Source organism: Glycine soja, chromosome 3, assembly GCF_004193775.1.
Source record: "Glycine soja cultivar W05 chromosome 3, ASM419377v2, whole genome shotgun sequence".
NCBI classification, from domain to species: Eukaryota; Viridiplantae; Streptophyta; class Magnoliopsida; order Fabales; family Fabaceae; genus Glycine; species Glycine soja.
The window spans coordinates 45,530,042-45,544,666 of record NC_041004.1 but is presented as its reverse complement, the minus strand read 5'-3'; the positions used below and the strand labels follow the sequence as shown (position 1 = coordinate 45,544,666).

Below are 14,625 nucleotides of genomic sequence, written 5' to 3'. Positions count from 1 at the left end.
TGAACTTGACACTTGATAAATCTAGGTTCTAATAAATTATTTCAAATTAGAAAAAATTGGAAAAGAAATCGAAGACGAAGAACAAATAGACACAAATCAAATGTAGTCACATCACGATCCCGGCGTTTGTTGCAGTCGGAACGCATCTCTCGCGGGATCTAGGGTTTGATTTCGAGGTCGGTGACATGGTGTGGGGGAAGGTGAAGTCTCACCCATGGTGGCTCAGGCACGTATACAACGAAGCCTTCAATGCGTGCCTCTGTTCTTATTATCTAATTACTCCAAAAAAAAAAAATTTAGTTGGATTTTTTATTTTTATTTTGGATGGATTTAAATTGAATCACTTGTAACCATATCAGATATTTATTTATTTATTTTAATGAAAGCAGTGGCGTATTTAGCCACACTAACACAAGGATTGGGACGGATTAATGATCCAATAATGTAATCAAAGAAGCCTTCAACATCCTCCTCTAGGCGGAGGGGGAGGGGCGGAAGAAGAGGCACGATCAGTGAAGGAGGTGTTAGATGCTTTCTGCAAGGCGTCTGGTCTTAAGGCGAATGTTCAAAAGTCTCATTTTCTTGCTTCAAGTAACATCTCCAACAGGATCCATTACCTATTTTCATCACACAACGGATTTGGGTAAGTACTTGCAAGGGTCGTGTTCCAAATAGTGATTACGCAGTTAACCAGATCAAAACGACTCATGCAATCGTCATTACGCACATAATGACAACACCAACATCCGCCTTCGACGAATGCAGTCAAGCTCAACGTGGATGGCAGCTCTCTGGGTAACCCAGGACCTTCCGGCTATGGCGGCCTTTTATGAAATTCTCAAGGGGAATAGATTCAAGGATTCAAATGGCTTATGTGGACATGTTACTAATCCCTATGCAAAATCCATGGCTCTGTTAAAGGGAGTGCAACTAGCTTGGGACAGGGGAGATCGACACGTCATATGCGAGTCAGATTCACTCACCAGGATGACACCACATTTCACCCATATGCTTCTGTTATCAACCCACTCAAGGAATTCAAAACCAAGAATTTGTTTATCTCAACAAAGGAGAATGTGGATGAAAGTTTGAAAAAAAAACTATTGTTATAACACTCTTTAGTCCACACTCTTGGCAAAGGGAACCAGTGTGCAAACATGCTTGCCAAGATGGGATCCTCAGAGCATGACCCTGTGACTGTTCTTTAGTCTTGCCCGCAGCAGTTAGCATCCTTACTGTTTGCAGACGCCACTGGTGTCTTGTTTCTGATGCGCTAGCTTTCTTTTTAGCTTTTGTCTGTGTTCTTTAGTTTCATTCATGAAAACAAAAAGCAATACATGGTCAAGTCATGAGCTCAAATGGTATTTAAAAAAAAAAAACAATGTTGTTTAAATAACTCAGTTAAACACTGAAGTTAGAGATGCTCTATGTGTCATTAGTGTTGGGATGGACATTCATGATTTTCCAAATAATATATAAGTAAACAATCAATTAACACTTATTATATCTTTATTTTTTATTTTTAATCGAAAATATTAGTTATTAATTTTATTACTTATTATATATTCATAATAATTTTTCCCCTTCCTATTACATCATAAAAGTATCATTTATCATATTTATATATAATTTTTTTCTCTAGGCACACCAAGGAACACTAGCGATAATTTTATTAACACCCTCCTTCGGATTTTCTGTTCCTGATTGGTTAAATTTTATTTAAAATGATTAATTTTGATAAATTTTATTTCTCAATTAATGATTCTCTCTTGAAAAAGTTAAATCTATTAAAATGGATGATTTTAAAAAAATTATAACCACTGGCATTCCTCATTTTCTAATATATATAAATTCCCAAACACGATGTTTACGTTCAAATAATCAAATTATAACCATGATTCCAAAACATTTAAACACACAACAAGGAGATTCTCTACTGTAACCGAATGGTGCGAGGTGATTTCGTAGACGACCTTTTAAGCTCATTGCAAACATTATCTACCATCTCCAGAAAGTCCCTCACGATCACAAAGATTCGAAGTGGATTCGACTCTTCTTTACTCTCATCCCCATGAAAATACTCTGTTATTTCTTTGACACGAGCCATGACTCTCCCTTCACATCCTTGCAGGTCCTGTACCTTTCTCTCTGCATAGTTCAGAAACCACTTCATAGAAATGACAAAGCTCTCACTCTTTTCATCCTCACACAAAAGACCCTTTACCAGGTTCTGCATGTTAGCCACTCCACTTGATAGGTTTGAGATAGAGCTTGCAAGAACATCCAAGTCAATTGTGGCTGTCTTCTTAACATTGCATAACTCAGCACTTAGATCAGAAACAAGTTCTAGTCCTATTCTTTTATAATTTTCTTCCTTCTCTTCCTCCGTTCTGTTTTCGCTTTTCTGCCCCATGATCCTCTCTGAAGCCTTGATTCCTTCCGAGCGAACAATCTCCTTAACAAAGAAATGGAGCAAGGTTGTTTTACCATCTGTTCCTTTAACATCAGCAAGCTTCAGAAGGGCGTTGAGTTTGAAGGCTCTGGCACCTCCCCTGATTGTCCCAACGTTCATGCGGTTTCCTGTTTTCAGCACTGCTTCCAGCAATTTCAAGAAGAACCTGTTTGACCTTAGTTCCTTGCACGCTTCCTGGTGTCACAAAAAATCCCAATGTCATTAAAAAAAAATACTAGCAATACACTCTCTGACACGAGAATTTATTGTATAGTTTGGATCAAACTTCATGTGATACATATTCGAGTTTTACGATTTGCGGGAAGAGTTAATAAAATTCACATAGAAATTAGCTCAGACCAGTCACTGATTATACAATAATTTCTTCTGAAACACACTTCTTATAAGTTATAACTTATAACACATTTATATGTGGTTAAAATTTCATGAGTGAGGATTTTTTAAACAACCTACATGACTACACTGTTTTGTAATTTCCAATAAAGTTTTCTCAACAATAACAAAAATTGTGCAACGAGCTGTTTTCAAAGGGTGTTAAATTGTTCAGTGGCTACCTCTAGCGTTGAAAAAGAGTTACTGAGGTGAAATAGTTCATCTTCGAAAGTCTCTCTGTAAAGCATGGTTTCCACTCGTTGAAAGGCAAATGGTACGCTAAGCATTGCTCTCACAAACTTTTCAGCAGACCCTAGTTCATTGACGTCTCCTTTGTAGCTTAAGAGCTTAGCCTCTTCTTCCTTCGTGGGTACCATTTTCACCAGTGCCTCTAGTTGTTCCAAAGACAAGCCTTTCCCTGCATATTTTTTTTAAAAAGATATTCGACTTAGCAACATTAATTAATTCTAATACTGGTTTTATATTTAGCATATACATAGTGTAAATGATGAGCATGCATGTTGTGTTGGCGAAAACATTAGTGGTCAAAGCATAAATTATGATTGCATATTTAATTTTGAGTTTGAGGACGTTTATCATTAACCTAGTATCAGGGCTTCGCATATTTGTTCAGCTGTGGTATTTAGAGCTTTGGAGAGAATTGCTATGTTTTGAAACCGTTTTGGCTCAAGTACATGCTTGCTAGGAGACGGGGTTTTGCTCTTTGTTTCGTCGTTCTTCACTGAGTTTTGTAAATTGTAGCCAAAGAGTGACTCGATCATTACCTCGTCCAACCTGGTTGAAATTCATCATGTGCTTAAACTGTGAAGTTAAAGCAGATAGAGATAAGATATTAATGGCTAAAATTTGGAGGAAAATCTCACTCAAATGAGCTTGTTCGTAGCTTATCCCACACCATTGTTCGATCTGGCGTGGCTCTTACTTTGTCCCAGTGAAGTGGTTTGAGTTTTGGCAGTGGAGAACTTCCACCCTTACCTTGAGGAAGTAGAGAAGGTGGAGTTTTGATTGCACTGTTAATGTTTCCTTTCAAAAATGGAGGTGGACATGGTGGGGGAGGAATGCTAGGTTGACAAGTTTGAATCTTCTTTTGTTCATCTTGTTGCGGAATGCATGGTGATTGCGATTGGTTAGGTTTTAGTTTTACCTTTGTAGTTGAATTCTGAGGGGGGCAAGGAAATTGATTTGTTGAAGAGATTGAATTTCTAGGAGAGAGACACAATGTTTCTGTTTCACTTACTGATGAGTGAGTATCAAAACATGAATGAAAACTTTCGTTGTCTGATGGAAGGCTATGGCATCCTCGAAGGACAGTTTTTTCTCCAGATGAAGCTTTGCCACATTGATATTCCAAATCCTCATGAACAGAGAGAATTTCCTTTGTGGAAGAGCTACTAGTGCTAGCCTTGTCATATTCTTCTTTACGCAACACTTTCTTCTCATAAATTGTACGTTTGGGGGAATCATGGGTTGAAGTACTTCTATTTTGTGTGTCACAAGTTTGTTTCAAACAAGTGAGGTAAAACAGATCAGGGGCAGAGTTTAAACTCACATTGCTTGATGAATTTTGGTACGTAGACGTACATCCTGTTCTTTCGTTCTTGCTGAAGAGTGGCATTGTCCTATTGGGTTTCCTTTTGTGATTTCTGAATTTCTTGCAAACACAGACACACCCAAGTGCACAAATTAAGGTAGCAACTCCACCAGGTACTACAACAGCTACTATTGTTGTTCTTTTTGCCATGCCTTTATCTTCTTTTAGAATCTTGTGAAGTGGCAAGTTCCTATGTGAGTGATAGGAATGAGGGTGCACGTGCAGCTCCGAAGCCGGAGCCGGAGCCAGAGCCTCAGCTTCGGTGTAGGGTGACAGAGAAGGTGAGAGGGACACAAAGTTAGAGTCAGCAACATTATAGCATGGCTTTCTTGTGTTGAACATGTTGAGTCCAAGCAAAGTTCTAAAGTTTTCCACTATAGGAGTTTGCTTGTTTTCATTCTCATCCATTCCTGAGATTGTCTCAATCTGATTTTCATTTCCTGCTGCATTTTGCAATGACAAGAATATCAATATGGTAATGATAAAAACCATGCTGTGAGCCTGAGAATCAAGACCCATTTGCTGCCAACAAAAAGTTCTCTCTCAAGACATCAATATGCACCTTTTCCCTCTTTAAAATCTTTTTTTTTTTTTTGTTCCATTTACTTTTTCTAGGAGAGAAAAAAAAGACTTGTTATTTGGGAGAAGAAGATCCAGAACTGTATCTTTAATGCTACTCCAAGGAATCCCTGAACCTGGCAGTTGTTGTTGTATTGCTCCTTCTTTAGTTCCTAATCAGGGAACTCAATCCCGTCTCAGTTCTCACCATAATCAATTCCACCCTATATGCATAACATAACACTGTAACAGTACTATTAATGCATAACAGTGGGAAGATCCTTCCCACTGGACCACATGACCTTGACTTATTGCTTTTATCTTGTTTTTTTTTTAAAGCTATTTTGTCATAAAGTAAATGGGAGCTACTCACTAATTCTCTCGCTCGTCTTGATCAAACACCGTGGCCTACTCTCTTTTTCTTAGTGTTAAAATTCAGGATAAAAAAGTACAATACCATATAATTTGAGTCATGGTCGTTGCCGTTGGATAAAGATTTTTAGTAGCTGAAAAGTCATGTAATCTAAACAACGTCGAAGTGGACAGTGGGTCCCGTTTGGTTGGACTTGGCTAACTCTCTACGGGTGATCCTACTACATTTATCCATCCAACCCATTAAAGAGGAGAGATAGGTCACGTGGGGACCAGGTCTAGGAGGCAAACTATTACATATTACATATGAGTGATATTAGATTTAGTTCTCTTAAGAATTTGATGATGAAAAAAATAATTGAAAAAAAATCTCACTAAATGTAATTAATTAGTTTAGTCATCAATAAAATTCAGTATTAATAATATTGTAAGAAAGAAAAAGGCTAATAATAAGGTCTTGAATAAAGACTTGTTCATAAATCACAATATTTTATTAATGATTTTGCTCTCAAATCATTTATTTCTTGTTGTTTTCTTGGTCCTAAGAATGCTATCTATGAATTGTTAAGAAGGATGTCTATTTTTTTTACCATTAGAGGAATGGGATTAGATCTAGAGGAAGAAAAGGAAAGGGGATTGAAGGTGTCACATTAACAATAGGATGCACACCTATGGACAATGATCTGGTTTTTGACAGCTGCTTGCCTGCTACCTAAAACCTTATGTATGTCGCATTCCCAATCTGTGTTGCAATTGCATTCAAGAGGGCAATCCAGTTGTGTCAAACTGAATTGATATCATTTAGACACAACACAAAAGCCTAACCTTATCTTTCTTTTTAGTTACTTTTTAAACCCCATGAGCGAACTCTTGACATAATGTTAGTGCTGTAACATCAGATGAGATTTAAGAATTTCACCGAGTTTTCTTTCTAATGGTGCAATTCTTAAGAACTTAAAATAGGTCCTACATTAAGGATTGATGCAAAACATTAAGGATTTACACAGAAATAAACTTGGTTTACACTTGATGTTATTTATTTAAAACAAATAAATATTTTCATTACAAATAAAAACTATGATGATTATTATAATGTTATAATATCATATTAGTATAAATTAAATTTAATGCTTATTGTATATTGTAACACCAACTAGTCTTTAAGAATCAAAAGCTGTAAATACAACACGTCTTAAGCAAAGGCTACATTCAATGTTGGCACAATGAGCAACTTCAACCTGTTGCAGCAACAATAGAACAAAGTTGAAAAGGACCTGTTCCCCAACAGGTTAAAGCTAATTATGATGCCTCAGTACGCAAGAATATAGGTATGGTTTGGGAGTTGTGTACAAGGATCATATGGGTCAAGTCTTGGCTGCTGCGGCAAAATTTCTGCTGCACGAATATCAGAATGTGATCCAAAAGTAGCAAAAAAGTTTGGCTTTTAGATGGACTTTATTGTCTTGAATCATATGTGAATTGATTTCTCAAAATGGTTACAGACCTTTGCTCACACATGTGGATAGAAGCTGCAACATGGTTGCGGATCAACTTGCTGATCTTTTATGTTTAAGGATAGGTACTGCCTTATCAGTTTGAGCCTCTTATAAATGCTGATGTACTTGGTTTATTCCCACATTCTGAATAAAAATTGGTACCATCCTCTTAAAAAAATCAACTAGTACATTTCGTAAAAGAATTAACTAATCAAAACTTATTATTGGATTGAAATCTTCTTTCCTTTACTACTTTCTCTAATTAAATACTAGCAAACAATTCATCTAAGAAAAACAACAGATAAATAATAGAAAAAAGTGTTGTCAATTGAGAGGGGGTCAAAGAAAAACACTACTAAATAAGAGGGTTTATGGGGGACAAGATTTCTGGAAGATCTGATTTTCTTAATTCCTTTCTGTTCAAATTCAACTTTGTCCAAAGTTGTATTGTAATTTATCCAAAACAATTGCTATTATAATTTATTTGAGCTTTAAGATTGAATGGATCCTATTGCTTTTCACACGAATTTCACAAGCGTGGCAAACTTACACTTTTATATATAGTGGCAGAGAAGGAACTTAAGCATTAATAAGTGTTTCTGGACCCTTAATGTCATGAATCTTGGTGTAACAATTAACATATAGTTGAAGGCTAGTAATAAAAAATAAAGAATATCATAAATGTATGAAGTCAGGGTATCATGACCGAGAAACAATCAAACAAGGTGACGCAACAGAGAGAAGAAAAAGAAAAATACAATGAAAACCTTTGTTAGAAATGCATTTACGAAGAGAAGTAGTAAATTACTTACGCTTTAACACGCATTATGTAACTTAGGGATTCTTCTTATTTATATTTGATCTGTCTGCACAAACTTTAATGGTTCAAAACTCATCGCTTTCATATACAGGATGAAGGTGAAGTTGACTTAGGATTACTTACTTAACTAAAAAGACTCTTCAAAATGTCTAGGTCTAACTCTTTGCTAAGTAGACTAGACAAAATCTAAGTCTTAAATAAACTAAATCTTAAATGAGTTTGATCGTAAGCACCTCATAAATATCCTACCATATTTTTATCATTATAATATTAGATATTGACCAGGTAATATTGTTTTAAATGTTTAGTTACTTTAAAATTTGGTGTTATTCATATAATTATAATTATTGTATTGTGAAATTTAATTAATTTGGTTAGTATTTTTTGCTTATTATTTATTTATTTTTATTAATATATTATTTATTATACTAAGAAATTAAATTAATTATTAATAATATATGGAAGAGAAAAGACTTAGGTTTGATTCTTATTATGGCCATTATACATCAAAATTCTATGAAAGAGAAATAAAAACACATAATATATATTTTTTAAACTTTTTAATTTTTCATTTATTAGTTATTTTTTATATTTATTTTCTCTTTTTTTATCCACAAGCTAGATCAATTAACCATGTTGCCCAAGAAGAGCGTGAATCAAGAAATTGGGGCCCAATTATTGTCGCATACCGATCCAGCCCAATGTATACGCCGATCCAGTTCTAGTTAACTTCTATCCAGGTATTACTTCTTCTTGATAAGTAAAATTATTTTTAAATCCACAAGATTAATAATTTCCACTCTCACTTTATTAAAAACATTTTTTTCTACTTTTGAGTTTTTTTTCTTAACTAAACATATTTTAAAAACATTTAAAATTATTAGATATGACTAACATTTTTAATTGTTGCGTTCCTCTAAATATCAATGTAATGTTTGAAGCAATTGATCTAAGATGCCACGATCATTTAAATTTAAATTGCAATCCGTCTTACATATATATTACTAATAATTTAAATTTAAATTATAATTACGTTTATCAATTATTTTGATTTATAAAAATTGAATACGGAATACGCGTAGTAGTATATATCATATATATGTGGCAGGGTTGCCAGGATATAGATGTATATTGCCTTTCGTCACAAAAACGTGTATTTTTTTAAGAGAAAAACGTGTATTATTATTCAATATTTTAGGATGTTTACTGTTATTCAATTCAATAAGGTGTTAGGTTTTGATTTTTTTTTTACTTTTAAAAAAATTTTAATTTTTAATATACCAAGAAAATATCTGCGCTTTGATAATTCGACTTTTGTGCCAAATTAAACAGTAGAATTCTGGAATTAGTCTATCTTTTTTCTATACGAAGGAAAAAAAAAATGCTTCGATGATTCTAATTTTGAGCCAAATAAAACAGTAGAAGAATTCCGGAATATAGACAAGAGAATTTTATGATTATTATTAGGAAGTCTCTCTGTACTTATTTTTACCGTACAACTTTTTTTTTTTTTTGGATGTGGATTTAATCTTTATTTGTTGAAAGTTATTTAGGTTAACTACTTAACTTGATCCAATAACATTTTTCAAAAAACATATAATTACTTTGGTCAAATGCATATCTAGTGTAACAAATTAAACAGATCCTTATGATACACAGATGCAGACAAAAAAAGTTTAAACATGAATATCTAGTGCGAACATATATACCAACCCGTATAGTGATGTTAGCTTTGATGCACAATATATATATAGTTTCAACGTGTGGCTCAGCATAGTGATTCTATCGTTGCATAGCCAAGGCTTGTATCTTTGTGCGTCATTTTCCAGTCAAAATTTTCAAATAGTACAGTTAAGTTAATCTAAAACTTTCCGTATGAGTCAGTGATTTGTGGAAACCTACATTTTTTTGTGTATTTCATAATGAGACAGACATGTTATTATGTTTATAAATGGATGTCGGATGAACACATTTGCAATTTGTGTTTCTCTTCGGTACTCAACACCTACTCCTTCTATTAATTCCGTCGTCTACCATTGCATTTAGACAATGTCCGTCAAGTAGATATAACCCCCCTTTGGCATTTTTTCGATAATTAGAGTTGCTTGGTCTCATCTTTCATCCACTTTGACATCTTCCTTGTTCAACTCTTATATGGAAGATCATACTCTTTAATAAGTTTTGAATAATTGTGAGTTTTCATCCTTAAAACAAACATAATTTGAAAAAAAAAACAAAATTAAAAATTATTAGAACGAAAAAGTAAAAAAAAAAAATGCTAAGTTGCAAAGATAAAAAATATATTTAAATTTTTAAAAAAACTAAATTTATTTTACGTAAATTGAATTTTTTTTCTCAGAAAATAAACAAAGGAATTTAATGCTATAAAATTTGTTCCACACACCCAAAAATATACATAAAATATTGATTTTATTATTTATTGAAATTAAAATTGAGACTATTACTGACATTACATTTTTCAGAGTAGAATTTAATTTAATTTTCTCTAAACTAAAGTGTTGAATTCGAGTAATGTGATTAAAAATAAGACATTAAGAAATTAGGCCGATAAATATTCATATTTATAATATGGTAACCTAAAAAAAATTAAGACAGCTATAGTTGATATTCCAAAATGTACGTAGAAAGTTTCTGCTGCGGATTTCTGGTAAAACTTTTACAGCTATATACGCCATCAAGCTGGAGGGGAGGGGATTTTCAGAATTGAAATTATTCCCCCACACGAAAAAGTCAAAGCAATAGCTGACTTCTCTTAATTTAGTCAGCGGATACGTTAGTGCGCGATTTTTATCAAAAAACGTTTTCCACTTAAATATATGTATCTTAATCATTCAGCAAAAAAAAAAAAGTATCTTAATCATCCTTTTTATCACCAATATTAACATGGATGTATCTAGTCAAATCTAATATAATTCATTGTTGGATGTGTTGACGAGTTACTGTTTATGCATTCATTTTAATAGTTTTATAAAAGTATGCATACAAATTGTCACGGTTGAAACCTTGACTTCAAACCAATAAATCCGTGGAACACAAAAGTACCTACCTGTATTAATAGATCACGATTGAAATATATATCTCAATGTGAAAGGCGGAACCTTACATGAAGCTACATTTCCTATAAAATTTCGCATAATGGAACTTGCATCTACCCGTACGTACATATGTGTATATACAAGGATTAAATCTTGGATACTTACTCTAAAAACTTATAATTTAAAGAGTGCGAATTTGACAAAACTGATGGTTGAAATACGTGGTATTATCTTAATGATCATATGCATTAAATTTTAATCTAATTAAACGCTTATATATGTAATTTTGTGCATAATATTTACGCATATCTTAACTGAAATCTATAATATATGTGTTTAAGTATATCAAAACATTAAACAATATTTATTAGAAGATAAAATTAGAATAAATATTTTAACATTTTATTGAAAAGTGAAAATATAAATCAATATAAAAATTTTAAATGCTAAAACATCAATCGATTGAAATGATGAGCGTATATGATAGTTGGCCTTTAGCTTTTTTATATTTGGAGTTTGAGATTATGAATCGAACTAATTGAGTTGTTATCCCGATTAAGAAATGACATATATATCACTTATATTTTCAAACTCAATGCTTGAAAAAATTTGAACAAAATCGAATCATTACTTAGATACGATTGGCCAAGTTTATCTTCTAGAGGCATTTAGAGAATTGTTGATCGTCTTAATCAAGTTACTTACCTCGTTTGAGATATAAGTATTTATATAACTTTTATTATTAGTTAATATATAGTATAGTAGTAACTAAAGTGTTTTACTTGAATGAATAAGGTTCAAATTCTACTAGAGGAAAAGTCATTTTTTTTAAGCTCCTAATTAATTTTAATTTTTTGTTATTCTATTTCACTTAAAAATTAATTAATCATTAATTTAAAAAATAATTAGTCATTGTTTTTTTTTGTAAGACTACTAATTTACTTTTTTTATTAAAATATTATTGATATTAATTTGAACAATTATATTTTTAAAGTTTACTTTAAACCTAAAAAAATATTATTGGACAGTCGATACCGACTAAGCTATTCGTTTGACTGAATTATGACAAATTGCCTTCGTCTTCTAGATTGTTGTTGTTCGGGGGCTGTAAACTGTTCTAACCAATTGCTGACAACAATTAATGAAACCCTCTTCAACCTGTGACATTATTTCGTAATTTAGATTTCTTACTTAACATTTATTACAAAAGTAGCTCTAGTAACTCTCATTAATCGCCATTAGTTCATGTAGTATGTTACTACTATTAATACTTCCGTTATGTGGCACATCCCCTCTCGTTAGTTACCAAAAAATGTGTTTTTGTGTTTAGAGTTTATCCCCTTAGACCCATTTAAACGGTTATGTTATGGAGTATATATATTAAATTCTATAATTAGAGATGTTAGAAACATATTTTTTTAATCCATTCCTTCAAACATATTTTTTAATTGATTAAAAATTATAAAATTAAGAAAAAGAATTGTTAAAGATTTACAAAAAAATTGTCATTTTCAAAAAATTCCAACGAATAAAAAACAACGTACGTGATCATGAAAAAAATTTATTAGAGAATATGTTATTAATATTTTTCCTCTATTCCTCTACTCTGTAAAAGAAAATCCTCTATTTATTTAATTGTGTCTTATGTTTGTAGAATTCACATTTAAAATGTTTTTCATTAAAAATAAAATAAAATCAGTAAATGGCCAGCCTAAATTGACAATTTCAAAAATCGATGTAAATTCAACAGTCTTAAATTAATATAGTCTATTTGTAATTTTTGGTAATTACTTTCATTCAACTGTCTTAATTCGCATATATATGTTATAAGCATCTGGCTAATTATAAAATCTCCATTTGTCAAGCATAAAAACACACACACACAATATATTCTTTTGTCTGTCGAGAATATGATTATCCAGAACACGTGTTTATGACACCCCTCCTCCCCTCCCAAATTGACTTTTTTTTTTAATGTAAGATTAATTATTTTAAATATGTAGCTATACGTGTGATAGTATGTAGAAATAAAACTTGTACACATGATATTTTATTTATGCCAAACGCTAATTAATTAATGTCTTCAAGATATTACTTAAGAAATTAAAAAATGAAGATTTATTAAAATTATTTATTATATAAATAATTAATAATATTTCAAAATATAAAAATATTTTTAATAATTATAAATATTCGATAAAGTATACTTAAAATCAAAACTCTTTAAATATAATTCTTGACACACTTATCAGTAAGATTTAAGTTATTACTACTTAGTGAGTTGCATCTCGTTGTTTTACTCTTTAAGAATACGTTGAATTGTTGAATTTAAAAGAAAAAATATGTTTAACAAATAGTATTTTTTTAATTTAATATTTTTAAATAAAATAATAAATTACCAAGAGTATTCTAGCTAGCCCAATTGATTGTGGAACACGTAGGTTGTATGAGTCCACTAATACCCCAGTTCAATTTCAACTAATAATATAAATGTAATATTTAATAATTCTTTACTTTTATAAATATTATATAATTTTCAATTTAAAAATAAGAAATATGTTCTTCTTTTTTAATTCACTCTCAGATGCATCCTAAATTACTAGTAGTGAATTTCACGAGAAAAAGCACGCGGTCAACAAATGAAAATGACCTCTTTTTATCATTCTCCAATCCGATGCTTAAACCAGAGACGTCACGCACATACACATCCTCTATTGCTATTACTTTTAAATCATCACGCATCAATGTTATTAAAATTTCAGTCTAATAATCAATTCAGTTCAGATAAATTAGATTTTATTACAGGCCCAAACGTTAAAACAATAATTAAATGCCTTGTATCATACCCCCACACACACGTTAGCAAATTAATACTACTAATGTTATATAACAACCATTTGTTATAATGACTAATAATGTTAGTTATGGTCAAATTTGACAGACTGTACCCTCAAACTAATTACACACATATAACTACAATCTATAATCTACATTTATAATTTTAGATTTTAAAATTTGAAAACATGTAAATATTATCTAATAGTACGAGCTAGAAACTTATTTTGTTTGGTAAAAAAAAAAAACTTATTTTGTTATCATATGCGACGCAGCATTATCTAAATTAATAGGAGTATATAGGTAAACATCATACATTAACAGTTCAGCCAAAAAAAATAATCTATGTACATTAACACTGACGTCAAATATACAAAAGGAAAACTACACGTACCCGTGTATAAATTAAGGAACATAGAATAAAATAAACAGACAATTTAAAGATACACAAGTTATATAGATAGATAGAGACACATATAAGAAATTTATTTGTTTTAAAAAATAATTCTTAATACTTATTCACTTCAATATTTTTTATAAAATAAAAAATAAATTTATTTGATGAATATCATGATCGATCATGGTTAGAGCCTAGAGGAAAGAAAAATATACATACGTATTAAAGTGCGAAGTAACAAATTTATATACATGCAGTTATAGTAGTATACGCACATAATTTGAGAAAAGTATGACAAAATTTGGTATGTACAGTGACTTAAAATACCATTTTAATTTTTGTTGATGTTCTTGTGTGTGTGTGTGAATAATGAGAGCCAAAACAGTTGTTGGGGTTGATGATTATGTAAGAAAGAATAAAATAAGATGTAGTGGGTTCCTTTGAGTGGGGGCGTCCGAAGAAGCTACGAAGAGGACTAGAGAGGCTTTGAATCCCAACAACTCTTGATTCACCCGTCAACCAACGCGCCCAATTACTCCGAAATTGTCCACATGCGCCTTTTTCATCTTTCATTACTCCCCCCATTTTTGACTTCTCTCACGCGTAATTTCCATCTCTCTCTCTCTCGATATAT

At 31.7% G+C, this 14,625-nt stretch overlaps 1 protein-coding gene across 1 annotated transcript; it reads right to left on the bottom strand.

Annotated features, from left to right (window-relative positions):
• Window positions 1–1,800: 1,800 nt before the first annotated feature.
• LOC114407594 (formin-like protein 11) lies at window positions 1,801–5,338 on the bottom strand. The gene is made up of 4 exons (XM_028370760.1): window positions 3,730–5,338; window positions 3,450–3,640; window positions 3,028–3,263; window positions 1,801–2,647 (listed from the first exon to the last, which is right to left on the bottom strand). The coding sequence occupies exons 1-4, from the start codon at window positions 4,974–4,976 to the stop codon at window positions 1,934–1,936; spliced, it is 2,388 nt and encodes a 795-aa protein (XP_028226561.1). The 5' UTR covers window positions 4,977–5,338; the 3' UTR covers window positions 1,801–1,933.
• Window positions 5,339–14,625: the final 9,287 nt, after the last annotated feature.

Coding starts and splice junctions, on each gene's coding strand:
- LOC114407594 (XM_028370760.1), bottom strand. CDS start 4,976: ATGGGTCTTGATTCTCAGGCTCACAGCATGGTTTTTATCATTACCATA. Junction 3,264..3,449: donor ATGCGAAGCCCTGATACTAG/GTTAATGATAAA, acceptor AAAAATATGCAG/GGAAAGGCTTGTCTTTGGAA. Junction 2,648..3,027: donor ACTCTTTTTCAACGCTAGAG/GTAGCCACTGAA, acceptor TTGTGACACCAG/GAAGCGTGCAAGGAACTAAG.